The sequence below is a fragment of the Daucus carota genome, chromosome 1, assembly GCF_001625215.2.
Source record: "Daucus carota subsp. sativus chromosome 1, DH1 v3.0, whole genome shotgun sequence".
Classification (NCBI taxonomy): Eukaryota; Viridiplantae; Streptophyta; class Magnoliopsida; order Apiales; family Apiaceae; genus Daucus; species Daucus carota.
In genome coordinates, this window is record NC_030381.2 from 54,285,173 (window position 1) to 54,301,819 (window position 16,647).

At 33.8% G+C, this 16,647-nt stretch overlaps 2 protein-coding genes across 10 annotated transcripts; both read left to right on the top strand.

The window, feature by feature from the left end:
• The first annotated feature begins 1,719 nt into the window (after positions 1 to 1,719).
• On the top strand, positions 1,720 to 11,071 carry LOC108199740 (protein KAKU4). Of its 9 annotated transcripts, none has more exons than XM_064086124.1 (11): positions 1,720 to 2,044; positions 3,665 to 3,711; positions 4,075 to 4,181; positions 7,213 to 7,340; positions 7,425 to 7,555; positions 7,798 to 7,977; positions 8,494 to 8,764; positions 8,902 to 8,987; positions 9,086 to 9,164; positions 10,294 to 10,408; positions 10,491 to 11,071. In XM_064086124.1, exons 1-11 carry the CDS (start codon positions 1,783 to 1,785, stop codon positions 10,744 to 10,746), a joined length of 1,662 nt encoding a protein of 553 aa, XP_063942194.1. In that variant the 5' UTR covers positions 1,720 to 1,782; the 3' UTR covers positions 10,747 to 11,071. The 9 variants fall into 9 exon arrangements, with proteins under 9 accessions (XP_063942194.1, XP_017223216.1, XP_063942195.1 ...); XM_017367727.2 differs by having other exon boundaries at positions 7,213 to 7,322; positions 10,309 to 10,408; XM_064086125.1 differs by having other exon boundaries at positions 4,078 to 4,181.
• A 745-nt stretch (positions 11,072 to 11,816) lies between these two features.
• LOC108199769 (phosphomevalonate kinase, peroxisomal) lies at positions 11,817 to 16,198 on the top strand. The gene is made up of 10 exons (XM_017367739.2): positions 11,817 to 12,016; positions 12,223 to 12,373; positions 12,902 to 12,999; positions 13,251 to 13,360; positions 13,433 to 13,485; positions 13,766 to 14,152; positions 14,612 to 14,716; positions 14,968 to 15,195; positions 15,448 to 15,570; positions 15,663 to 16,198. Exons 1-10 carry the CDS (start codon positions 12,009 to 12,011, stop codon positions 15,930 to 15,932), a joined length of 1,533 nt encoding a protein of 510 aa, XP_017223228.1. The 5' UTR covers positions 11,817 to 12,008; the 3' UTR covers positions 15,933 to 16,198.
• Positions 16,199 to 16,647: the final 449 nt, after the last annotated feature.

Below are 16,647 nucleotides of genomic sequence, written 5' to 3' on the forward strand. Positions count from 1 at the left end.
TAATTCGAATATTTCCCGGGCTTCTCAAAAATTTAAATAAATTCACAAATACAATGAGCCGGCATCAGCATGTGTTGCATATTACAACAGGGGAACTTAATGGTAATATAGTACTCCATCCATTGCAAAATAATAGTCGCTGAACGTATTTTGAGATGCATAAAAAACATATTTTTAAATATTACTCCCTCCGTTTCAAAAAGTACGACGCTTTGACTTTTTACGCACATTTCAAAGTGGTTTGACCAAGCACTTAGAATCATCAATTCTTTTAAAAAAAAATATATTTTAAAATTTTGACTATATACTTTTATTTAAAAAAATAAAATTTTAAAAATAATTAATATAAGTACATGGTCAAAGGATTTTAAACTACGTGCAAAAAGTCAAAACGTCATGCATTTTGAAACGGAGGGAGTATTTTTCAAATTTTCTTTTTTTAATAAAAATAAGGATGTTAAACTTTTATTCAGAAAAAGAAAAATTCAAAAATAATGTATAAAAGCATGTTGTTTTTTACACCTTAAACTACGTGAACAAAGTAGTGAGCAAAGTTTCAACTCATGACCTCGGATTCGAAGACTATTTATAGCTTCTGCCCCATTTCTTTGAACTTGTAAATCATGTTGTGCGGTCTCTGATAAGTGATAACATATGTGCTCATCGAGTAATCTCCGGGAAGCTTCAGATTGATAAATTTCGTGATGGCTCAAGTCGAGTCTTATGACTGTTTTGGAACCATTTTTTTAAAAAGTAAAAACTTATTACTTTTTTCATAATTTTATTGAATATAAGTGTTAAAAAAGTATTTTATATTCGTTAGAAAATAAAAACTTGTTATAAAAGAAAGTAGGATTCTATGTACTATTTTTAACAAATAAATCATTATTCATGAAAAATAAGTTGAACCAACAACACCTCACTAAAGATAACTTAAAAACAAAAAAAATCAAATTCGAAGTTTAAATAGTACTAATTACACTTAGTTGCACAAGAACGGAAAAAATATTTTAAAAAAAATCTCTCAATTTATCATAAACTTGTTTTGAATGGTATTAACTGAAACAAAGAGCACAATACATAATTTCCCAATCTAAAATTAATAAAGTTTTACGATTAATAATATTTTTTGAATTTTAAAAAGTTATAATTGATTTTTATTAGCGGCATGATGTAACAAACATATATTTATTATTACGATCTCTTTCTAAATTTAAAAGAGAAAGGAACTAATAATAAATTGATTATTTTCTTTTCTATCCTTATCCTTATAAAAGGGAAAAATATTTGGAATACACATATAAAAAATGTTATCATTAATAATATTTTATTACGTTGTTAACTCATTGTAAATATACAATATTACATCCAAATAAAATTCAGGATTAATATTTTTAAATAATATCATTTACCATAAATTAATTAAAATAAGATTATTAAAAATTGTAAAATTTGAACAAATCACTATACAAAATTTTTTAATTTAACGAATAATTTTTTATGATTCATGTACAAATAACATACTTCTATTTATAAAATAGATAATCATGATAAGTAAATATAGTTCCTGGATATTCATTTATGAAGAATTCAATATAGATTTAAAGTAGAAAGGTTACAATAATTTAACAATTTTTGTGAAAACAATAAATTCCAAAAAGAAACAAAAAGCTAAAAACAGAATAAGAATATTAAGATAGATCATCATAACTCCAAGTCCCCAACCAATAAAACCGAAAAAACAAAAAAAAACAGACGCAGTTTCTCAACGGTCTCATCTTAATGGACGACACAACGCCTTATTCTAGGGCACAAACCGCCGCCGCCGGCGCTAGATCCGGCGGCAAGATCGTAAAATCCCGCCGTCTCGCCGCCGCCAGAACACCCTACGACCGCCCTCCGCCACCGCCGCCGCAGAATTCGACGAGTAATTGGCTTACCGGAGGTGTTCTCCCGAAAACTTCGCGAATCATCGCGAAAGGCGCGATGAAGCTTTTCACGTTCATGACTGACACTAATTCAATCTCCGACGAGGATGAATCTGGTAATTCTATACTTGTTTCTTTTATTTACAGCGTGAAATCTAGCTTTTTGTAAAATATTGTATTTAATACCAATTTGAGAACACTGCAAAATGATTTTTGTGTTCAAAATTGCTCACAGCAAACTGGTTCATTGTAGCATTCCTAACACTAACGATTCTGTTGTGTGCGACTAATGTTGGACTGTGTTCACAACAAACCTATAAGCAATTACACACTCGAACAATGTGTATTAGGAAGTTTATGGTAGGGGTGGAAAAGTTCCGTAGAAGGTGTCTTAGTAGGGATTCTTAGTTTGATTCTGTCCATTTTTAGTTTAATAATGTTGTACTACCTTTTATGTGTCTGGGAGGGAGTGGAGAGACTTTGTTCTAAGTCCCTCAGTTAACTTCTTTTGCATTTTACTGTTCTATTAGTGAAAGAAATCTGTTGTTTTTGTTAATGGTGATTCCAGTGTTATATTTAATATTAATCATATTTTGTTCTAATCAACTGTTGCGAGCTTATTCTTATTACCTCCTTTGTCATACCTTTTACGCTTTTAGGCTTTTGGACAAGCTTTAAAGTTTATTTGATATATATGGAGCGTTCCATAAAATTTGCTGGCGTAGAGGAGAACCAAAATTTAATCTCGCGTAGAGTTTATTACATTAGATATATAGAATATTCAAGAATAATCAAAGGGATTTGGTTTTCTTTGTTTACTAGTTCCCCTATTATTAGGATTTCATGTGGTGGTTAAGTTTTAGATTTTTGCTCGCATACTAGGAGATGGTATTTGGTATTATTGATATTGAGATTGTTCACTTAATTTTTGTGGGTGTGAATCAAACAAATCCTTTCTCTAGTGTTAACATTTAACAATTTTTTTTAAAAAATAATCCTTTCTCCAGTGTTAACATTTACCAATTAAAAAGAAATAATCCTTTCTATGCCTACAACTTAAGATGCTCGAAATTTGACGGTAACCATGGCTAGTATTATTCTTCAATTTTATAATATTTTTTCCAAATAGTTTATAAAATTCTGCATTAGCTTTTCGTCATTTCCTTAGCAATTAGTAGGTTCCGTAAAAAGGCTCGCACATCATAATTGATCATGAGATCAGTTTTGGAGGAGAGAGAGGGAGGCGGGCGAGGGGGCCGGGGCCGGGGCCGGGGCCGGGGCGGGTGGTGGTGTTGATATATTTTCTTAAATAATTTTTATTATGTATTTATTTTGACAAAGGCTACAATCATTATATAACATAGTAAATAGTAAATATAATCAGAATTAGTTGACTGTCTGCTTGGCGCCATAATAACCATGATAATATCTTTTATGAATGTCATCTCATCTACCGATTGTTTTGTATTTTATAGGTGAATGAGGGCTCTTTTGTAGTTCTAGTACAATAATCTAGGATTTGAAATAAGTTTTATTAAGACACTGCACTTGAATAATTTTTTTGTAATTAATAGAAATATACCGATTACTTCACTTCCTTGTCAAGATTTATACTTCACTTAGAGATTATGACTTCTACAGTATTATTTTTTTTTCTAAAATTTGTTCGTCATAATGTATAAGCTACAATCAGATACACTGATGCATGAAATCATTTTGGTTTCTTTTTTTGCTAGAAGAAGACGACGATGTAGGTAGCTGTGATGATGATGCCCCTTTTGAGGTTAGTAAATGAAAAAACCGATTGTACATCTAGTTCATTTATGCTACTGGCCTAGTATTGTATATCTACAAAGCCTGTTCTGTTGTATTAGTACTGTCAATCTTAAACTAGGCCATAATACCTTTGGGCTTAAATTTATAGTCTTTATGCAACTTATTCATAAGTGAAAACAAGTATATCTGTTGTAATGATATTCTTGCAATGGACGTTGTCAAAAATTGTACTTCGATGTGCATGAACCTTTTTCCTTTACCTCTTTAGTTAATGACACTGCAAGGGATGATTCCTGGGTCATTAGATATAATGCAGAATAAAAAATCCAGGAAAACTTAATTATGAAAGGATTCTTCGCTTCTTTGTCAGAAGGATGGTGCATTTACAGAGACGATCAATGAAGAAGAACCTCAGATTTCAGGGAAGAGCCCAAAATGGGTGATCGAAAAGCTTATTCTTCAGGAGACGTTTTCAAGGTAACTGAGAAAGATCTTTGCATAATGTTTTAGGTTTCTGTTTCCACCTAGTTTCTTTGGTTAAAATTCTCTATGCTGCACTTTATGTAAAATGTTATGTTCTTATTCTCGTGTTCATGGAGGTGTGTTTTTCTTTCAATATGTTTTAGGCACGTGATTACCCTTTTTTTGTTTATTGATCTTAAAACATAACAATCAAGCTTTCTTCTTCTTGAACCCGGATTTTTCTTGTTTAGTCAAAATAAACTTTGTGATCATTAGCACTTTGTAAATAATCTGTGATTTCATAATTATATATATGATTGATTTTCCTAATTTAAATTTAAATAATTAGAATACTAATGAAATGGTATTCTTAGTTGATAGAATTGATTTTTAAAATCAGAGTTAGTATCATTCATATCTTCTCTTCTTCCTCCAGTAATTGAATAGGTTATGTAATCTACTCTTCTTCCTTCCACTTTCTTTATCGTTTCTTATAGTTCCAATAAAATATTTATTAACTTTTCTGGCATACTATATATTTCAAGCAACCGTGATCTTATCACCTACCTTCCGTTTATCTCATGGAGGCATTTCATGCTAATATTTCTCAACTTTCCGGATGATGTACTCGTGCTTAATGTTCCAAATGTGCGCACTATATTACCCTTGAGGCCTTGTACATCTTTCGCTTCACTTTAGCGAACTCCGTGTTCTTAAGAAAGCTTTGCTCTCTTACTCTGATCGGTCTCTGTTGTGATTGTAATTTGCTATAAGAGGCTAAAGCGAATTATATGTTGCTTTATTATAAATCTCCTCTTATTCAGTGTTTTCAGACGTGCAATCATCTGCATTAGCAATTAGCAAATATGTTTATTAAATATTAAGAGATAAATGTTATGTATGGTGTAGTCTAGAAAGCAGGGATACTTCATCTGGGTGAAGAACTGCGTAGGGGATACTCGGGGGTGCGGGGGTGCGGCGGGGTGCGGCGGGATACGCACGGGATACGCCACGTGGCGTATCGGTGAAGGCAGTGATGGGGATACGCGGGGGTGCGGGGATGGGGGTGCGGGAGTGGCACAAATCGTAATTTACAGCAACTTTTTTTTTTTTTTTTAAAAGCTTAAAATTAGTTGGGCAAGAGAAGATTGCTTATGACACAAACCTGTGTCAACTTCTTGATGAGTACACACAAATCTTGGTTGCTGCTGCTGATAATGTGGGCTCCAAGCAGCTTCATATGAATTATACTTAGCTGCTGTTTGTTGGAACACTGGCCGGTTAAAACCCTAATTAGACTAATTACAATAGTTTTTATTGTATTTTAATTGTCAAACTTAAGGAATTTTTTTTTGTTATTCCACTATTTTGTTCTACTTAAATGCATCTTATGAATTATATATATATATATATATATATATATATATATATATATATATATATATAATATTTTTAATATTTTAATATTTGCCGTATCCCTCCGCACCCGTATCCCCATATTTTGGAATTTGACGAATTCCCGTATCCACGTACCGCGCACCCGCACCCCCGCACCCGCACTCATGCTTCCTAGGGTGTAGTAATATTTGTTAGCCATGCATCCACTTTTAGACATTTCCAATGAGTATTGGTTGGTCTTGAAGGATATTAAGTAGTTGCAAAATCAGCTATTCATCATAATAGGCTCATTATTTATATGCGATTTTATGGCATCTGGTGTATTGTGGTGTGTGTCTCCGTAAGGAGATAGCCTTGTTGTTCGTACTGATGATTTCTATGTAATTATGAAGGTTTTTGAATCCATGTACCATAAGCTGATATCTAAGAGAGAGCGAACACTTGAGAGAAATTTTAGTTGAAATGAATGAACTAGATTAAAATGTGGGGGCATTGCTGTGAAAAGCAAAAAGCGTACCGAAGCGCAAATGGTCTCCTGGGGCTTAACCGCAAATTGAAGCGCACAACATTTGTCAAATTAATATATATTGGGATGATAAGAGAAATTTTAACATAATCTAACCAGTACTTCAAATTGATTAAAGTCAATCTTAGAAATACTAATACTAGTTGAAATAAGTGAAGTTCAGATTTGTAAGCATCATCTTCATCGCAATCATCATCATATCCTCTTCCCTATCTTAAAAAATCATCTTCACCTTTATCAAGTAGATCCCTTGTAGATGAATATGATTTGCTACTCTTGTAGAGTATTGTGACTTGCACTTCTCTTCTCTATCCAAGGTTACTTATGTATAATTTTAAACTGCACTCTGTCTTAGTTGTGCTTTATTTGAGATAGGGGTGTGCACGGGTCGGTTCGGTTCGGTTTCTATCTAAAACCGTTACCGAACCGTGTATTTCGGTTCGGTTCGGTTTTTAGGTAGAAACCGTAACCGAACCGTTTGAAACGGTTTTTTTCGGTTCGGTTAACCGTCGGTCGGTTTCGGTTTTTTCCGGTTTTTATTTGATTGGAAACTAGTATATACAAATTTAATACTACATTTAATTTTAGAAAAATATTTATATACTTATAATATCAATTTCTCTTATTAAACTATATAAATAATATATTGTGTCACACACATATATATAATATGTTATATATAATAATATATAATAAATATTATATTTTTTTATATATTATATAAACGGTTCGGTTTTTCGGTTCGGTTTTAGGGGTAAAACCGTAACCGTAACCAAACCGTTATGTCGGTTCGGTTCGGTTACGGTTTTTTTCGGTTTTTGTCGGTTACGGTTTTTTTCGGTTTGGTTTTTCGGTTTTTCGGCTCGGTTTCGGTTTTTCGGTTTTTTTTGCTCACCCCTAATTTGAGAGGATATATAATTAGATTTAAACTGTTTTAGTTGTACTCAGATTTGGGAGGATATATTTAGCCAAAGGGCACACATCCATATACCATAAATAGGTTTTCTTTGCACCATGCATCTTACCCCTTATCCTATAGCTTTGCGGTCTTTCATCTTTTCTCTTATGCCCTCTGTTCTTTGGTAGCTTACTGATTAATTGGTCATTTATCTTATGGACCAGGGAAGAGTCTGATAAACTGATAGAGATTATTAAGTCACGAGTTGTAGATTTTTCCACCATCGTAGAGGGACAGGGTGCTGGTTTAATGGTGACACCCGTCAGAAGATATGGTGATGATATTGCTTCTTGTAATATTCAGAATACTAAAAACAAAGTCTCTGACATGTTTGTAAATTGTAGTTTCTAAGGATTCTCATATCTTTCTCATGCAGATACTCCTGAGAGATGCAGTAAAGCTGTCATGGAAGCAAAATCTTGGTTGGAGGAAAAGAAGGCAGGATCAAGTTCCAAGTCTGATATGGGCCATGAACTTTCTGCTTTTGGCTCTGTTCCATTGCAGCATGTCAGTAACTCTGTAGCTGCAATTTGTATATATAGCAAGCAACTTCCTTGAGATATATACGTTTTTGTGTTGCTGGTTCAGATGTACTTTCATATGTTAATATTGCCATCAAATTGTATCCACAGTCAAAATATACCTCATTTTTGCTGTCAATAATTTCTATGACCATCTAGTTTGTGACATGCATTTTAAGGCAAACTTGTCCTGTTTGCTGTTTGTTTATTAGTTATTACTTGATGCAGATTGCAAATATCGACAAGGGCTCACCTGTGGATATGGCCAAATCATATATGCAAGCTCGTCCCCCCTGGGCCTCTCCTTTAAGGCACTCTGGATCAAGAACAACTTCACCGATGGCTATTGACCTCTTCAAAGATGAAAAACTGTCTTCTGCTGATGGCAGCTCTGTTCCCTCTGCTCAGGTTTGGTTTACACTCTTTGCTTGACTAGTTAAATATTGTTCATGTAGGGATGTTAATAGACCATAAAGAGATTCAATGAATGATGGTATGCTTTTGGCTTCACTTCTCCTACATTACTGAAAAAAATGTGTATTTTTGGATAGCTGATGTAAGAGTGAACAAGTTAGTGTTGCATTTAAGGTTTAGTATAAACGACTCTACAACTATGGCAGAACTGAAAAACAGAAAAATAGAACTTCATCAAGAATTTCCCAATCCTTGTACAAAAAAGAATGCTTTACATGTTCAGACTTTATTATATTTTCATACAAATTTCAAGTTGAGACTTGGATTATGTTTTCATTTAAATTTACTACATTTATGGATATGTTTCTGAAAATATTCATTTGAATACCATTAGTAGTCACTCTTTTCTCTTTCTTTTTTTTCCATTTTTAATTTATTTTTGAATTATTTAACATATAAAATTTTAATTGCTCTATATATTTGAAAAAATATGTCTTTTGTATTTGGCAGAAAAGAGGTTCGCTTTCTGCTGGTTCTTGGACTATCCAGGAGGAGATTCGCAAAGTGCGTTCCAAAGCAACAGAAGAGATGTTACGCAGTGTCCCATCCACAAGACTTGATCTTTCCACATTTACTTCAGAGCATAAAAATATCCAAAGTTCAGGTGTGCCTGATGATGGCAGTGACAAAATGCATTTGTCAGAATCTTTACCTGAAACAGAACCTGTAGGTGCATCTGTTAACTTGGTTGCAGGATGTAGTACTACCCATGACCCTAAAGGTATTCTTTTTTTGTGTCAGATGACATTCTTTTAATGTAATTGGTTCGCAACTGTAGATATATTGCAATGCAATTCTATAATAAACACATGTTAAATTTAAGTGCCAGGATGAGAATTTGAGACATTGTCTTTTCAGGTTCTGCTTTGGAGATGAAACAGAATAGTTTGCATACTGAATATTTGCCGGCCAATCCAGATGCATCTATTTCTGAACCTAATGAGGTATGTAATAATTAAAATATGTATAGTGCTTTGCTGTAGTCATTCAGTTTACTGGATGATCCTTTGCCGCTGGCCTGATGTATTTAAATATTGTAAAGGATCTAAATGTTAAAGAGGGCACCACCACTTATTCTCACCAGTCAATCAGTTTGGAGCATATGGTCAAGCAGCATGATGGTATTACTGAACCCTTTTTTCTTAGTAGATGATTAATCTGTTACTGACATAGCTTTTAAATTACTTGATGTCCTTCCTCCATCTTTTAGACAATCGACAGTAATGAAAAGAATAAATGCTATATCTTAAAATGGCAAGTTGAGATATTTTGTTCAGGCAGTTATTTTTACTTGATGTCCTTCCTCCATCTTTTAGACAATCGACAGTAATGAAAAGAATAAATCCTATACAATGTATTAGGTGCTGTTTGATTATGAGAGTAGATTCTTAACATGATGTGATGCAATAAATTTGAATGAAAGTGGGATAGGAAACGTCTTAATGAAAAGTTGATGTTCGGATACTACTTTTTTGAATTTTATCTCTTGCGGAGAAGTCTCTGTAGTCACTTTATCACGGTAGACTGAATAATTTTAACAAACTCAGTGTTGTTTTGTATTGAGCATATGACTATTTTTCATACTTATGGACACAGGATGTGTTATTTTACTCAAAACTTCCACCACTCACAGCTGAAGAGTGAAGATACATTCTTTTCTTTTTCCGATTTCATGTGGATGTCGACTTAATAATTTTACTTGTGAGTAGTAAATGCGATTGTGTCAATTGCTGGATGATTTTCTTCTATCGTAGTTCAACAATAGCCCTTCTTGTTCATGCATGCCTTAAGAAATTTTACATTTTAATTTAATCAGTGAATCAGTTTTTGTTGCTCCTGCAGTCTTGCCCTGCCTACCCTTTTTTCAAATTTATGGACACAGGATGTGTTATTTTCCTTACGAAGTCTCTGGAGTTACTTTTACATATTTATGGACATGGGATATGTTATTTTCCTCACTGAAGAATTTTGCAACTGAAGATTTTTAATTTCTTTAACAATTCCATGTGGATGTCGGCTTAATAATTTAACTTGTGAGTAGTTACTGTAATTGTGTCAACTGACGGGCTTGTTCATGTGTGCCTAAGAAAGTTCACATTTGATTTTAGTTAGTGGATCACTTTATGTTGCTCCTGCAGTCCTGCCTTGCCTACCCTTTTCTCATCATTTTTGAGTAATATTATTGAACACCATATCGAGCAAATCGTTCATTTATATTCTATTATTCCATGAGGTTTGTATATCTGACAGATCATCTCTGTGCAGCAAATGATATAAATTCAAAATCTGCAAGTATTTCTACGAACAATAATATTACGAACAGTGGACCGCCAAATGCTAATGGTTCAGCATCTCCAAAATCTAGGTAAAATCTGTCATGTTATGTACTTTCCTATAACAATGTTATGTTGGAAATGACTCATTTGTACTTTTGCTCCCCTCTAAAGTTTATCAGCAGGTGCTGATATCGAACAACTTCCCAAGGAACTTGACAGCAAGCCAATGACCAGCATTTCTGCAGAAGAAGTCTGTGGCTTTTTAAGTGAAGCGTCTCTTGAAATTCCAGTTGTAAATGACACTGTCGATGGATCCCAGGACTTGCAGGTTTCCACCCACCAAGAAGAGACGAAGAATGGTACGCCAGGTAAGGGAGAGAGAAAATCTGGCAGAATTCAAAGAAAGGGCAGGGGAAGGGGGAAATGACCTCATCGAATCAATGTGCCTGTATAATTTAAAATTGTACATTAGGCTAGAGATGTAGATGTACTTAAAAAGTAAACTCAGTTGAGGTGTAAAATCTAGATAATAATTCGCTAGTCCTGGGCCTCCTGGCCGTGTCTTCAAGTTTGTTTTCTTTTTTTTTTTTCACGAGATTTAGTGCTTAGTGCGATGTAATTTTGTAAAAGAAAAAAAAAATTAAGCGTTTCATTATTAATCCGATTGTACGCGCCTCTGCTAATCATCTTGGATGCGGTCTGTTTTCTAACTCATAATTTCTGATGTAAAAGAGCCTCGACTCTTTCGATAATGTTTGTTTTGTGAGCTTGTACCGGTATTTAGTGTTTTATGTTGTGTTTCTCTGATATGATTGTTTGTTTGGTTGAGTATATATGAAGCAACTGGGTTGTAATCTGTAAAGGTCCAGATTTATTATAAAAAGAATCTCCCGTTTCGATTAATTTATAAAAAATATTTTATGACATTCTGATGTGACTAAAATCTTTGAATTATCTGAAAAAATTTCGATAAAGTTTTAATAAATTTTGAATCATATTTCTGATTCTTGATTTCTACGGTTATGTAAGATAATAAATGAATATGTTAATAGGTAGTGTGAGTCTTTTATTTGTCGAAACTGTTTCTAGAGTAACGTTAGGATATAAAAAAATTCCGAGGATATTTCTTCTGTTTTGAAATATAAGTCGTTTAACTTTTTGCACGTATTTTTAAGTTTTTTGACCACATGCTTAAAATCATTATTTCTAAAATTTTCTTTTTTTAATTATAATATCAATCATATATTTTTATTTAGAAAAACAAAATTTTAAAAATAATAATTTTTAGTATGTGGTCAAAGCACTTAAAATATACGTGCAAAAAAATCAAGCAACTTATATTTCAAAATAGAGAGAATAGTAACAAAAATTACATAACATGTTTTAAATTTTTTTTTTTTTTTCACACATAACATGTTTTAATTAAGTAGTCAGATCATCATAAAGGTACTTCCAAGAATCTATTATATTTATCTAGAATAACTAATAATAATATAACACATTTGTTTTCAAGAAACTCACCGAACACATAAACACAAGATCAGTGATGCTCATTTTTGACTCTTCACTAAGCTATACATACACCTATACACACACATAATCAAACTCATAAATTTTATCACAAAAATTTTATTAATTGATTGCAGATTGTTTAATTACGTCTCTAATCACCTCTCTAATTGCTCACAAATGGCTGTGTAAGTGTGAAATAATATATTTATTTGTTATTGTTTTTTTTTTGAAAGAATTTATTTGTTATTGTTATGTGTTGTGATTGATTATTTAGTTGTTGTTGATTTTTTTTCCGTCGATTAGTTTTGATTTTTGATATATTTAATAGTTATTGTTATGTGTTGTGATTGATTAATCATTATTAATTATTTGTTATTGATGAATTTTGTAGAGTTGCATCTGCTCCTGGGAAGGTGTTGATGACTGGTGGATACTTGATTCTGGAGAGGCCTAATGCAGGCCTTGTGTTAAGTACTAATGCTCGATTTTACGCGATTGTTAAGCCGCTTTATGATGAGCTGAAACCCGATAGCTGGGCTTGGGTGTGTGAACTGAATTTATCCTAGTGTTTGGTGTTGATTTTGATTATCGTAAAGCTTGATTTTCGAATTTAGGTTTGTTGATGATGTTTTTGTAGTTGAATGCTTGATGAATGAGTGTTTTCGAGAAAAAGAGGTGTGGTATTGGTGAGATTGATGAATATTATAGGGAATACGTTTTGTTGGCGAGATTAATAAAGGTTATTTGTTTTGCAATGTGTAGGATATTTAGGTGAAAGAGACTCCGTGGATTAGATATTGGACTAGTTGTTCACTGGTCGAATATAGTTATCTCAAGTAAACTCTAATTTACTTGGAATTAGCAACCTGTATTATGGAAAAATATAATGTGTGCTCGAAATTGTTTGTCTAAAGACTGATGCGGCAGTTAGCTAAATTACATGACCTTCATTGTTGTCAAGAATTTAGAAATTTGCGGTCCTTGTTATGTATGTCTTTTGATTGTGTTTGCTTTGTGGTTGTGGGACCTGGGTCTTAAAATCGTCTCAATCTTGTCATTTTTCTTTTCAGGCATGGACAGACGTCAAATTAACTTCTCCTCAAATGTCAAGGGAAACTACATATAAGATGTCACTAAAGCATCTGCTGTTGCAGTGTACTGCTTCGAGGCAAGTATAGTGATTTCTACTGCTTCAGTGTGACATTTGTGTGTGTCTGATATCTGCTATTGTTGAAAGCAGTGAATAATCATAATGATTCTGCTTCCCTTTATGTATTTTAAACAAGATCTACCTACATCGTGATGTATATATGTTTATATGCGGTGGCTTCTTCAACAACCAAAATGAATATGAACCCTAAATACATTATTAGTAATATACAATGGCGAATGTTTTAATATTGTTGGATTAATCTTCAGCGACTCAAGGAACCCCTTTGTAGAGTATGCATTGCAATATTCTGTGGCAGCAGCATATGCGAATTTCAACAGTGATAAGAAGAATGTTTTGCACAAACTACTTTTAAAAGGTATGTGTAATGCATAATTGCTTCTTTCATTATGAAGGGGACATGGAATTTCAGGATTTTACTATCATGCAGGCCTGGATATTACAATTTTGGGTTCCAATGACTTCTATTCATATCGGAAGCAGGTATATATTTGCTTAATCACAGGTATTAAAATAGTTCTAGGTTTAACAGGGGCACTTGATCCTAGGGCCTAGTATTTGTTTCATGTTAGTGTTAAAATGTTGCATCTTTTTAATTGTACGGGGAAGCATCAATAATTACCATATACAGCAATCCTCATGCATTTATCGCAAGGCTTCTAAATATTTCATATATCTATGTTGTAACAAGTATAATACAGTAGTTATGCTTATAAACTCATGTTACTGTTGTTTTTGTCCCCGACCCCCTGGCCCTTCTTAGATTGAAGCCCTTGGCCTCCCTTTGTCCCCAGAATCTTTGGCTACACTTACACCCTTTACTTCAATTACTTTCAACGCTGAAGAGTCGAATGGAGAAACATCAAAGCCTGAAGTTGCAAAAACTGGGCTGGGATCATCTGCAGCCATGACTACTGCTGTGGTTGCTGCATTACTTAATTACCTTGGGGTTGTTAACCTTTCTTCGTCAAGTGAAGATCAAGATCAAGATATGATGGAAACTACTGATCTTGATTTTGTGCACGCAATAGCTCAAACTGCTCATTGTATTGCACAAGGAAAAGTGGGCAGTGGATTTGATATTAGTTCTGCAGTTTACGGAAGTCAACGTTATGTCCGCTTTTCTCCTAAAGTTCTTTCGTCAGCTCAGGTCTTTATCTCTCTTTACTATGTATGTATCTTTGTGTAGTGTATATCGAAATACATGAAATCTTCTGTGCCATCAGATTATAATTCTAAGAAAGAAAATGAGTTATGCATTTGAAATTGTTTTTTTTTCTGTGGCAATGAGGCCAGAATCCTGATATGGTGTTCCTTGCTTCCACGGTATTCAGTTTACACTTTAGAACATATGTTATGAATCTATATGATTGATTTACCTGCAAGCATTTTGCCGTGTGTTAGACCCATTTTATGGAAAATATATTTAAAAACTACATGTAACAGTATACTGCTAGTTGAAGATACAATCTCTGGTGTTTGTTGCTAAAAATTATTCAGTTTCATGTTTATTATGATTTGGGAAGCACTTGTGCAAGCCTTAGTTCATTTTAATGAAATGTTCCATGAATGATATTTACCTGTGTGTCTATTTGTTAAAGAGTTGCAGGATGCATATGAAGGCAAGCCACTGGATGAAGTTATTAGTGAAGTCTTGAAAGGCAATTGGGATCATGAGAGGACTAAATTCTCATTACCTCCATTGATGACACTTGTAAGTACATTGATATCATTGCATGTTAGAAATTTATATGCATTTATTTGCTCTGAAGTCATGCAAGTTGTATGATAAGATTGTAACTAGGAAATGATAAAAAGCTAATGCAGTTTATGTTTCAACCTAGGCCCCTATGAAGAAGATACGTCATTCATTAATATGCTAAACCATCTTATGCTAATCTTATATTACTGCACGTAGTATCTGTGAAGATTGAGTCACTGAAATAATTATGATGCGTTTTGTAGTTGCTTGGGGAGCCTGGAACTGGTGGATCGTCCACACCATCAATGGTTGGTGCTGTCAAAAAATGGCAGAATTCGGATCCTCAACGGTCCAGAGATACCTGGACAAAGTTGTCAGATGCAAACTCAGCTCTTGAGAAACAACTGAATCTGCTAAGAAAATTAGCAGCTGAACATGCAGATGCATATCAATGTGTTATCAACAACTGCAGTATTCGCAAGTCGGAAGAGGTAACTCTTACATGAATGTGTTACATGCATAATTGTCTGGTTCCTATATGTTATTGAATATGTCATATATGTCTATATGAATATGAAGTTGTTTTTTAATTGTTGGAAGGCATGGTATATGTAACAAGTATTGTGTAGGATCTTCAGATTCTATATGATGCATATTCATATGTTTTAGAGATCACAATACACATCTTGTAAAGACTGTCTTGTCAATGTTAAGTTAATGTCCAACTCTGATTGCTTGAGCAGTGGATGGAACAAGCAAGTGAACCAAGACAAGTAGAAATTGTGAAAGCATTGTTAGAATCTAGGAGTTCTATGCTTGAGATCAGGAATCACATGCGGCTAATGGGAGAGGCTGCGGGAATTCCAGTAAGTTCTCTTCTTTCTGATTAAATGTCTATTTTCTATGTCTCCTTAATTTTCGACCTGTTTTGAATACTTGTTCATCATACACATTTCAGATAGAACCTGTATCACAGACTCAGCTCTTGGATACCACGATGAACACAGAGGGAGTCCTGTTGGCTGGAGTTCCTGGTGCAGGTGGATATGATGCTGTATTTGCTGTAACCTTAGGGGATGCAAGCAGCACTAATCTCACAAAAGCATGGAGTTCACACAATGTTTTGGCCATGCTAGTGAGGGAAGATCCTCGAGGAGTTGCTCTAGAAAGTAATGACCCTCGTGCCAGGGAGATCACATCAGCTCTGTCGGCGATTCATGTTGGATGACCATACATTTCAAGGTCCCCTAGTTCCCTTTAAATCTATTCTTAAAAGTTTACACATCTACTTATTAAAACTGATTTCGTTGTGAAGACTTTCCGGCCGTGAAAAGTGCTTTTGCATCGCAAATTACGACATTGTGCACTTCTCTGAACAAGCTGTATTCTAAAGACCTTAGGCTATCTTCTTTTCGTAACGGCATTGTTGTTGTACAAGAAGCAGATGATACAGAAATTATCTAAGAGCTGTCTATTAATAGTTTTTTTTCGCAATTGCAGCATTTAAGATCCGTATTCTTCGATGAGAAAGAAATGTTGTATTAGTAAATTATTTGGGGTGGGTCGTTTGGTGCGTCATCAATCTGCAACCCAAACAACCACATTGATCAACCAGAGTACAAACATAAATAAATTTTCCATTACAAATTTTCCAATTTCAACCCCGTCGAATATATATTTTATAATATTTTAAGAACGAGCTTGTACCGGTATTATATTTAGTGTTTTATGTTGTGTTTCTCTGATAATATCAAGATTTCATCAAATAGGTATTTTCTTTTCTTTTTTTGCGATGATGGAAAAGTCAAATGAGGTTCACTATACTCAAAAAATGGTAAACGACAAGCTTAAGTGGATTAACATATCATTCCAACAAATAAACCACTAATCAAGAACAATCGAAGCTGTATCCTAGAATAACACCACAAGTTCTAGATAACAAC